Below are 10,699 nucleotides of genomic sequence, written 5' to 3'. Positions count from 1 at the left end.
CGAACACATCCAACACAAGGCAGAGCCAGAGAGTTGCCGGACGTACCGCGGTGTCTTCCGGGTCGGCGACGACGTCCTCCGCGGCGAGGACGGGACAAAAGACTCCTCTGACAGAGGTGGCGGGGCAGAGGCTACGAACGTCAGCGGCGGCGAAGCTGTGAGACGGACAACGCGAGGAGGAAGAAGAGAGGAAAATAGCAAATGGATCCGACTGTTCCGCGGGGTGGATTTGGTGCAATTTGCGGTTGGGTCAGGAGGTCAGGTCCGACGTGGCGGGTGTGCCTGGGCGCGCCCCGGGCTCCCCCCATATCCGCACATTTGGGCTGGATATGAGGGGTGTCGGTCAACCCGGCATTTGAGGGGTCCGATTGGGTCGTGTTTTTGTGATCGCTTAGTGACCAGACGGGCTGTCCGGGCGTTTGAGACGGGTATAAGGGGTCCGACTATAGATGCTCTAAGGACTCTAAGCTTCCCCATAGGATGTCGACGATTGACAAAAATATCAATGACATTGACGGAGGTGTTGGCACCAATCGTAGGAAGTCGGGTGAAGAAGATCTCTCTAGGTCACATTGTAATTGATTAAATCGACCCATACATATATTAGATTGATGCAAATATGCAAAATAGAACGTCGGCATGACTTGTGTTGTGGTAAATTTACTTTCATAGTCTTTTTCATGAGAAAGCAACAACAAAAAATATAGGGTAAATATGTTTAAAACAACTCTTTTTTTTTTTGTCTAATGTCTATTGACCTAAAGCATTATAGCTCAATTTTCAAATATGAAGTTGCTTACCACACATACCATGTGGTCTGTTAAAAACAACTCCTTTTTTTGCCGGTGTATGTTAAAAATATAGCAATGATTAATGCAGTGCCTATGAAGTGAAATCTCACATGCTATCCTGGTAAAGTAATCGGCCACGGTGTTTTCCGGGAAAAGAAATTATCCAAATATAACAAAGTGACAAAACAAGGAAATCTTACTGGCCAACTGAAGCCCAAGCAGAGTGGACACATTCCTGGCACTGATTGGCCAGCGCGCAATCCAAATGGAGGTCAGGCGATGCAGCATACCACAAGCCCGTGCCACACGGCGCGCCCGCATTGGCCTTGAACTTATCCAGTCAGATAAGGTTTCCCGCCGCAACGGACAGCAACACCTTACACGTCCTCCTCATATATTTTTGGCAGTCCATCGAGAGATCGCTAGCTTCTCAAGAGATAAGAGAGTGCAAGGGAAGAGAGAAGCAAAGCTTGAGATGGCGCAAACTATGGCGTCCATGACCGGCCTGTCACAGGGCGTGCGTCTCCCAGGCCCGGCCGGCAGGCGCGCCAGCAGGTTCACCGTGAGGGCGTCGTCGGCGGAGGCCGAAGCCGCCGGCCGCCGCGCGGTCCTTGGCCTCATGGCCAGCGGAGTCGTCGGCAGCGCGTTCGCTCAGGTGGTGCACGCCGGCACCGTCGCGGCCATCAAGGTTGGCCCGCCGCCTCCGCTCTCCGGTGGACTCCGTGAGTGCCTCCAGCTGCTCGTTCTATACTCGCTTTATAGTAGACAGAAGACTATATAATGATGATTTTACGCCTGATCTGATGGATGATTTGGGTGTGTGTGTGTCAGCCGGCACGGACAACTCGGACGAGGCAAGGGACTTCGACCTGCCCCTGAAGAACCGGTTCTACCTGCAGCCGCTGCCACCGGCGCAGGCGGCGGTCCGGGCCAAGGAGTCGGCCCAGGACATCCTCAACCTCAAGCCGCTCATCGACAAGAAGCAATGGCCGTACGTCATGAACGACCTCCGCCTCAGGGCCTCCTACCTGCGCTACGACCTCAAGACCGTCATCTCCTCCAAGACCACCAAGGAGGAGAAGAAGGACCTCAAGGACCTCACCGGCAAGCTCTTCGCCACCCTCGACGGGGTAACAAACCATCATCTCGCAGTTTCAAACCTGAACATTTTCGCAAGAAGAATTGCAGGACTAACAGGTGTGAGCTTCTCCGTTTTTTCTTTCTTGCAGCTTGACCACGCAGCCAAGATCAAGAGCCCCACCGAGGCCGAGAAGTACTACGGCGAGACCAAGACTGTTCTCGGCGATGTCCTCGCCAAGCTAGGCTAGATGGATCCACATAATGGCCGTGTTGCTTTCAGGCCTTTTATGTTTTGTTCATATTTGGAAGCCGGCAATGTAACTTCCCTGTTGATAATATGTCAACAAGCACTTAAGTATGATTCTATCTTGAGTCTTCCACAGGTTAAATTACAAGCACATGAAGAGTAAATAAACATTAAGGCAAACTCCGCACAGATCCGATGTAGTAACAAAAAAACTTAACAGTTAGAGCCCAACAGCCAGGAGTACACAGTTTAGTCCAACCCAATAATTCGTCCAAATCTTCTTTTACTTCTTATTTATTAATTCCTACTCGGTGCTACATAAACACCGTGCCATTTTTTACTTTTTGTTGAGCAAAAGGGACTTCCCCATGCTTCATTAAGAAAACCATATAGAAGTTCATACAAGCACCGGCCAAACCTAGCAGACCAGACCATCAGCCTAGTCATCTGGGACGGTATCCCAATTCCCAAACTGCTAAATCAACGGGAACAGCAAAGACCAGCTAAACATACCGCCAGGCTTACATGTAAAACAACATCTCCAAAAGAGGGCTGCAGGATCCAAACCAGCGACAGCAAACGCCATGCCAAGTAGTATTTGAGATGTAACAGAAATCAGCTAGTAAATGCTACAACTTCAGCTGATAAGCGTTTAGCCTGTCAGGCATAGATTATTTCGACATTTCAGCTGAATGGGATAGAAAGACTTGAGAAGAAAACACCTCAATCCTGACACTTAAGAATTCAGTGCTTGTACAAAACTTCCACGAAATTAACAACCGATCACAACACCGAGATGTGCTCCGGGTAGATGGTAGACTTGACAGTTAGGCCTAAGATACACTGCTGTTCCAAGAAAAAAGGGGCCATTGGCTTGCAAGATAGTCTCTCCCCTGTTTATATGAAATGAAAACCTTCCATTGTTTTGTCAAGGACATCAATGTTTCTCTTCCTTTTTTATCTGCAAGAAAAGGAGTATTTCAGTTCTAACATAACTTTGGACTAGAAAATGGCCCATCTGAAATTGATTCTTTAAGTTATAGTTGTTAACACCTATGCAGACAATTTTTGCCCTTATGTGACATCGCATCACAAGAGAAAGATGACATCAAGACGATGCATATCCTAAAAGTATTTCAGTCTGCCATGACATAGTGAGGGTTCAAATGGACCAATAATGAGTCAAATATAAATTAATTAAATAAGAACTGTGCGCCCCTTTTCTAGTAACATATTTCAAACTTTGAGGGATAACAAAGTGGAACTGTGCAAGTCATTTATCACCGATATGCCAACAAAGTCTTCAATATCTAACAGTTAGCTATTTCGTGGATAAAGTAAAGTTCAACAAAAGGATGATGATTATTCCTGAAAAAGAAGCTACAGAACCACATTTACCATTAATAATGGCACCCAGATCCAAGCTAAGATTTCTCTGCGACATCAGACACCTCTTCATTTGTATCCACGACTTCAGGTGTTTCGTCATCATCAGCTTTAGTTGCTTCTAGCTGACTCTGCTTTGTCAAACCCAAAGCCCTTCTTGATTCGCTGCGGAACTCTCTTTTGGCCGATCGAACCTCCTCGAGACCCTGCTCTATCTTAGCCTCTTCCTCGGGATGGAAGAAGCCAACTTCCATCCCAGCTAGATCTGAATACATCTTCTCAATCTTTGCCTTCCAGGCTATTCCCATCTCAGTATCCATTTTGTTGTAAGGTGTCTTCAGGAGGTATTCATCGATCCCACCAGCTTTGTCGATGCACCGGAGTGCATGAGTGGTTACTTTGACTCTAATGTGTCGGTCATGAATATAGCTGAAAAGACGTTTCTCCTGAACGTTTGGCTTCCAGTTTCGCCTTGACCTGAACAAAGAAAATGCTCCGTAAGCAAGGTGCTAAAAATACAAAGATAGGAAGGAGGTAAAGAGATTCTTAACAAAAGGCTTGAGCCACATGGCAAAATAATTAGCAGGAAGTGTTTAAAATTTGCAAACTGGCAGGATGTTTCTGAGTTGTCTAGCACGTAATTAGACATCCAAAATAAATGGTAACACTATCACTTTTGTTAAAGATATCCAAGGATGCAGCTCCTGGTAGGCTAGTACTACTGTGATGCTATAGACATGATGAAAAGCTGCAAACAATAAGGACACTGGCCAGAGGCTACAGAGTCCCTGAATTAATGTGGTTCGGTGCTTTAGTTCATCAACCAACTAAAAGTGAATCCACATGATAACTGAATCAAGTAAACCTGATCAAAAAAAGTATCTGCTCATAGGAATCAGAGTCTACAGAACATCTCTCCATCAGCTGCTTGTGGGCAACAGAGCTTTGGGGCCTTATCCTCTGCTGGGCAAGTCGCACTTCTGCCACCCCACCTGCGACGGTGGCTGACCATGTACAAGCACCCCCAAGCTAGAAGAGAGGATTTCAACTTCATGGTCATCCTGAATGTTTGGTCCATCTGGTGTGAACAGAACAGTAGGGTGTTCCAAGGGATGAGCAAGGACATCCTGGCAGTGCCTAGTCGAATCAAGAGGGGCAAGTGGTGGCAACGGGCTTTTAAACTACCGGCTGCATGACTACCTGTCTATGACTTGGCGTTTGTTGCCCAACTAATGTAACTATTTTGCTTCTCCTCTCAATGATAAGATGTGCAAACACTTGTTTGCAAGTTTTAAAACAAAATAAGTACCTGCAAGGAACAATTGGATTTACATATCAAGAATAAGAAGAGTGACTGGAATCATTCTCCTACTGTTCTTCTAAAAAACAGGTGTGTGAAGTTAATAACATTGGATCATGAAGGACCAAATGAATCATGAGGCCACAGTAACTGTTTAACATGGTGTTGGGCTGGTGGCAAGGTCAGCAAGGAGATAAATGATGTTTTGCAAGATTATACGATTTCTCTTTCACACATTTTATTTAAATATGACTGAACTTTGATTGAATCTGTTATTATCGGCACAGAACCAAATAGTGTGGCATAACATAGCTGAAGCAAGTAAACAGCATGCTAACTTCCCTGACCAGCTCCCTGAGAAATAACACTGATGAGTACGAAGGGGCTCCCTTTCTCTGTTTTCATGACCTAATAGTGTTTCGCATGGGGTGTTCGTCGCCTGCAGGTTTCCCACGGTCTTGCCTGTGAGTAACGAGAGCTTCTACGCCTGGTGGGACTCTGCCATGGCTGCATCTCCAACTTCTCTGCATAAAGGTGTGGTCTCGCTCGGCATCCTTGTCAAATGGCTATGTGGAAGCACAGGAACGCCTGTACTTTCAACAACTCGCGCCCCTCGGCTACTCATCTTATCCAAACTATTCTGGAGGAGGCAAGGGATTGGCTGCTATCAGCCCGTAAGATCCACCATAGTCTATTCGTTACTTGGGGCTGAGCATCCCCTCTTTCCTTGCTGCTCTCCGCGGATCTAGTGTCGCCTCTTTGTGTACGGGGCTGTATCTACCATATTGTAATAATTGACTTTCTACATATCAATGAAATGATACACAATTATATAAAACATCGATCACACAAGCCAAGAAAAAGGCAGACAATTATATAACTCAAGTGCTACCATAATGTGTGGTGTTATATCATAAAAGTCTGCCTAATCTTCTAGATTCTTGACATTCCAATCATCAAAGAATACCATGCATCAAGTTCTGATACAAACTATCAAAGGCCGTACAAAAGGGATCCTCAGCTCATCCAATACTCAAGTCGGTGCTGATTATAAGAAACTAAATCAATTACACAGATGAACAATCCAATATATGATCAGGGACGGATCCAAGGGGGGGCGAGATCACCCTGACGTATTTTCACACCCTTGATAGTGATTAGATATCTAGCTAATCTAGCATCTTTCATGCCTAATTCCCCAGTTAGCCTATCTATAGCAGATTCCAAATCAGATAGCAGGCCAAAAGGCCCAAAAAAACCAACCCCAAGATCACCATCGGAAGAAAAGAGGCCATGGACTTGGAAACCTAGCATAAGTCATGTACCCCTAGAAAAAAGCAGAAGTCACGCAATTAGCATCACAGTGAGATCAACCAGAATGAGATGCTAATGCAAATGTAACCAGTGTGCAAGCTATCGAAGAGAACAGTCCTAACAAAATAGTATGTAATATGAATCCTTATTACAGAAAAAATAGTCGAATTTAACTATCTAGACCTCATGATATGATTTCTTCCGTGCAAAAAAATGTTTAGTACGATTTTGATGGTTCAGTTCTAGCCCCCCCCCCCCACCCCCCCACCCACACATCTTTATTTTCTGGCTCCGTCCCTGCATATGATTATTATGGCATAATCAGCAAGATATATATAGCGGGTGGCCTCACTACACCTCTCCCTTTCGTCTCAGAACCCCCTCAGCAGTATTTCCTCCATTCTTCAAACTGATTTGTGGCATTTTGTACGAAGACTTAGAATCCAAGTCAATAATTCTAAATATGACCTAACAAAAGCAGCATTTCCGCAACTCAAATTCCCAAATAAGATAAGCAATACAGTTCGGAATATCTGCGCATGGATCAGAAGAGATTGCACGAGGGAAGAGGCGGGTGAGAATTTCCATACTTGTTGCCGCCGTCCTCGGAGACCTTGTTGCCGAACTGGATGTGGCGGCCGGCGAAGATGCCGCGCTTGGCCCGGCCCATGACGACCTTGCTATTCGGGAGTATGCTCTTCACCGTGTCCATCACCTCCGCCGGCAGCTTCCCCTCCCCGCCCACGCGGCGCACCACCTTCTTGTAAATCTCCCGCGCCCGGAACGACATCTTACTCTGGCTGCTTCTGATGCTTCGACGGCGACGGCGGCGGCGGCGGCCGGTTGCCTGCGAGGTTTTCCCGTGCGTGGTGGGGGCGACTGGTGCGGGTGTGGTTTGGCTCCGTGAGATCTTCCGGCATGTGAGACGCAGTATTTTGGGCCAGACCACATGGCCCATTGTCAGATTGTCTGAACGAGTCCACAAGACGAGGCCCATACCCGAGATGCCTGTTTGTCTTAGGCCGAGCCAAGACCGAAATCGCTAATTAAAGAGTAGTCTTTTTAAAGATCACTTTTATCTTTTTAGGTTGTGATAAATGGTGGGGCACTGCTAGGCGTCTTTTTAGGTTGTGATAAATGGTGGGCCACTGCTAGGCGCCGGCGCGCCGGCTCAAGTAGCTGCGCTGGTCGTGCCCTAGCCGTCCGATGCAGTGAGCCCTACCGTTCGATCTGCGTTTTATTTTTTCTTTCTTTTTTCGAGCGCAGCCTCATCCCGCCTCGCACTGATGCAAGTCGCCTTCGTCCCCACCGCAGCGCCGCAAACCGCACCGCGCAGCATCCCAAAGTCGTCCCGTCCTCGTCGCCGGTCGCCGTCCTTGCAGCTCCAGTCATGGTCGCTCCCCGTTGTTTTTTAAAAAAGCTTCAACCGCGGAGCCTTGTGCCCCTACGTCGGCCCGTCCCCGATCCGCGGCTGCGGTGGCCGGATCCGCGGCGGCGGCGGCCAGATCCGCGGCGGCGGCAGGCAGGATTAGCTCGAGGAGGGTTTTCCCCATCTATCACGGGCTGCCATGGATTTGGGCTCAAGCTCCATGATGAGCTCCGTTGCCAGAATACGGTTGCAACAAAATAATACGGTTGCAACAAAACAGAATGACGAATGTAGCAAATTTGTATAATGGTTGTAGCATTTTGCCTCACGTGAAGAAAAAAAATTGTCGGTGGAAGCAACAAAACAATATGGTTGCAACAAAAACAGAACGAGGATGTAACAAAAAATATAATGGTTGTAGCATTTTCCCATCATGGTTGCAGCTCGCCATGCCAACGATTGTAGCAAAAAAACAATATGGTTGCAACAAAACAGAATGACTGATGTAGCAAAATTGTATAATGGTTGCAGCATTTTTTCATCATGGTTGCAACTCCAGCTACAAACTCCGGCGAAGTTTGGTTGCAACTCTCATAGACGTGGTTGTAACTTTTTTTATCAACGGTTGTAGCTTTTTTTGGATGCTTGCAGCTTTTGTGATACGTGGTTGTAGCATTCGCGACATCATCCCTACAGATCCTCGTGCAGCAACCTCACCTGCCGGCCATGGGATTACCCGCCCGCCGTCGCCATTCTGGTTGTAGCTCCTCCCGTCTGTCGGTTGAAGCTCCCGTGTAGCCGGATGAAACGTTTCCATCCACCATGGATCTGATGGGAACGGATAATAGATGTGACAGAGATGAGAGGAAGAATAGGTCGCTGGAGAACGTGCCCTCCGCCGCCGCCGCGGGCCCTGTCGTCGGATCCGTCGGTCCTGTCGCCGGAGCAGACGTCGGCCCTGTCGCCCTCCAAGTCGCCCCTGTGTATGACTGGTTGAAGCAAATCGGTGGCAGGTGGGAAAAAAGTCCACGTGGTTGTCTGAGGAGGGGATAGCGCGTGCGTGTGTGGAGACGACCGGAGGGTCGTTCGGCCGGCGCGTCGTTCCCAAGCATTTACCTAAATGGTGTACTACATGTGTGTCACTTGTCGTAAACTGAGAGTTTTTTCTTTTTTTATAGATTCGTATTTTTAAAACGTTTTATCTCTTAATCCATGCATTCCAATTTTGAACCGTTTTCACCGTTGAATTTTTCACGTTGAGATCTTCAAAACTAGATCCCATGTTGATAGGTTTTGATGAACTTTTTTTCACAAAAAAAATCGAGCAAAAAAACCGTGCCTCTCGTGATAGAAAAATAACCCAGAAAACTCGTTCTTTTCCTTTCCGACAGGCACAGCCGTGCCTCTCATGAAGGCAAAACCATGTCTCTCGTGAAAACAATATCATGCCTCGCAGAAAAAAAGTATTATTTTTCCTTTTCGAGAGGCATGGATGTACCTCTCACGAAGGTAAAACTGTGCCTCTCGCAGAAACAAAACTATGTCTCTCATGAAAAAAAACAGAAAATGTGTTATTTTCCCTTTTCGAGAGGCTCAGTCGTGACTCTCACGAAGGCAAAATCGTGCCTCTCACGGAAGCAAAACCGTGTCTCTCATAAAAACGCATTTTTTCATTTCCGAGAGGCGCGGGCGTGCCTCTCGTGAAGGCAAACCGTGCCTCTTACGAAAGCAAAACCGTGTCTCTCGTGAAAAAAACAAAAAACACATTTTTTACGAGAGTTTGTAAAAAAACTAAGAAAGACCGGTGAAAAATCGAAATACCAAAAAAACAAAAAAAACTGAGAAACCAAAACGCGTGTGGAAAAATAAAAAAATGAAATCCGGAGGAAGCGCTCACAGTGCGACATGTGGCGGTGGTTGAGAACGCGCCAAGTGGCGGCGTGTGGGATTGCTCGCTGCGAATCTCCCGAAGGAGCGCTCGCTAACTAGTGACTCCGAGCCAAGACGCGCGAATTTACAAGATCTTTGTCACATTTGGGCTTATAACAACGTATGAACTTGTTGCAGAAATTAGCCCCTCAAATCTATAAAATCGGATGGTCACTAAGGCGATTCTAGGAATTGTCCGCACGGAGGAAAACCCCACTTGTATCAACGACACACTTCTTATGCTCATCCCAAAGGTATCGAATTCCACTTTATTGTCTCAGTTTTCGCCTATCAGTTTATGTAATGTCTTCTATAAGATAGCGTCCAAAGTTCTTGGAAAACGCCTCAAGACAATTCTCCCACGTATCATATTGGAAGAACAATGGGCATTTGTTCCTGGTAGGCTTATAACTGATAACATTATATCGGTGTATGAGTGTTTGCACTTCATGAAGAGGAACGAGTCAAAAACAATAGCCATTGTGCACTGAAATTGGACATGATGAAGGCATATGATCGTGTCCAATGGAGTTATCTCAGAGCTGTTATGGAGAAGCCATGGATAAACATAGTTATGAACATGGTGAAATCTGTCTCTTTCTCAGTTTTGTTTAGTGGAAAAAAGTCGGAGGAGTTTAAACCTACATGTGGTATTCGACAAGGAGATCCCATATCTCTATACTTATTCCTGCTGGCAGCAAAGGGCCTTTAATGCCTCTTAAAATCACAACAACAGTCATCCCAGCTCGGCGGCATCAACGTGACACCGCTCGCACCGGCGGTAAACCACCTTCTTTTCGCGGATGATAGACTGTTGTTTTTCAATGCCAGTATAAATGGAGCGGGGAGATATCAAACCTATTGGATTCGTACCGTAGGGCATCTGGACAAAGGATAAATAAAGAAAAATCATCTATAGTCTTTAGCAAAGGTACACCCTGAGTTGGTAGGTGATGCAGTAAAGGGATTCCTGCAGGTACCTAATGAATCTTTGACTGATAAATATTTGGGTTGTGGGGCACTCGAAGAAGGAAATTTTTAAATATCTAAGTGATCGTATGTGGGATAAGGTGAAAGGATGGATGAGCAAATGTTTGTGGTCAGGTGGGAAGGAGGTTCTTATTCAATTGGTAGCCCAAGCGATCCTGGTTTTCTCTTTGTCATATTCCAAGCTTCCGAGAGAGGGTTATGCGACAACATCTAATCCATCATTTGCAAATTTTGGTGGGGGTGCAAGCAAGGCGTACGCAAACTAACTTGGGTATTATGGGATGTGATGACTC

The 10,699-nt window shown here is 46.4% G+C and overlaps 2 protein-coding genes across 2 annotated transcripts; one reads left to right on the top strand and one right to left on the bottom strand.

Moving 5' to 3' along the window:
* The first annotated feature begins 1,041 nt into the window (after positions 1–1,041).
* LOC123425803 (oxygen-evolving enhancer protein 3, chloroplastic-like) lies at positions 1,042–2,235 on the top strand. The gene is made up of 3 exons (XM_045109541.1): positions 1,042–1,513; positions 1,623–1,921; positions 2,021–2,235. Exons 1-3 carry the CDS (start codon positions 1,057–1,059, stop codon positions 2,117–2,119), a joined length of 855 nt encoding a protein of 284 aa, XP_044965476.1. The 5' UTR covers positions 1,042–1,056; the 3' UTR covers positions 2,120–2,235.
* A 440-nt stretch (positions 2,236–2,675) lies between these two features.
* On the bottom strand, positions 2,676–7,096 carry LOC123425804. The gene is made up of 3 exons (XM_045109542.1): positions 6,709–7,096; positions 3,517–3,981; positions 2,676–3,079 (listed from the first exon to the last, which is right to left on the bottom strand). Exons 1-2 carry the CDS (start codon positions 7,074–7,076, stop codon positions 3,543–3,545), a joined length of 807 nt encoding a protein of 268 aa, XP_044965477.1. The 5' UTR covers positions 7,077–7,096; the 3' UTR covers positions 2,676–3,079; positions 3,517–3,542.
* Between the last annotated feature and the right edge of the window lie 3,603 nt (positions 7,097–10,699).

This window comes from Hordeum vulgare, chromosome 2H (assembly GCF_904849725.1).
Source record: "Hordeum vulgare subsp. vulgare chromosome 2H, MorexV3_pseudomolecules_assembly, whole genome shotgun sequence".
Lineage (NCBI taxonomy): Eukaryota > Viridiplantae > Streptophyta > Magnoliopsida > Poales > Poaceae > Hordeum > Hordeum vulgare.
The sequence above is the reverse complement of the archived record's forward strand: the minus strand, read 5'-3'. Positions and strand labels throughout refer to the sequence as shown.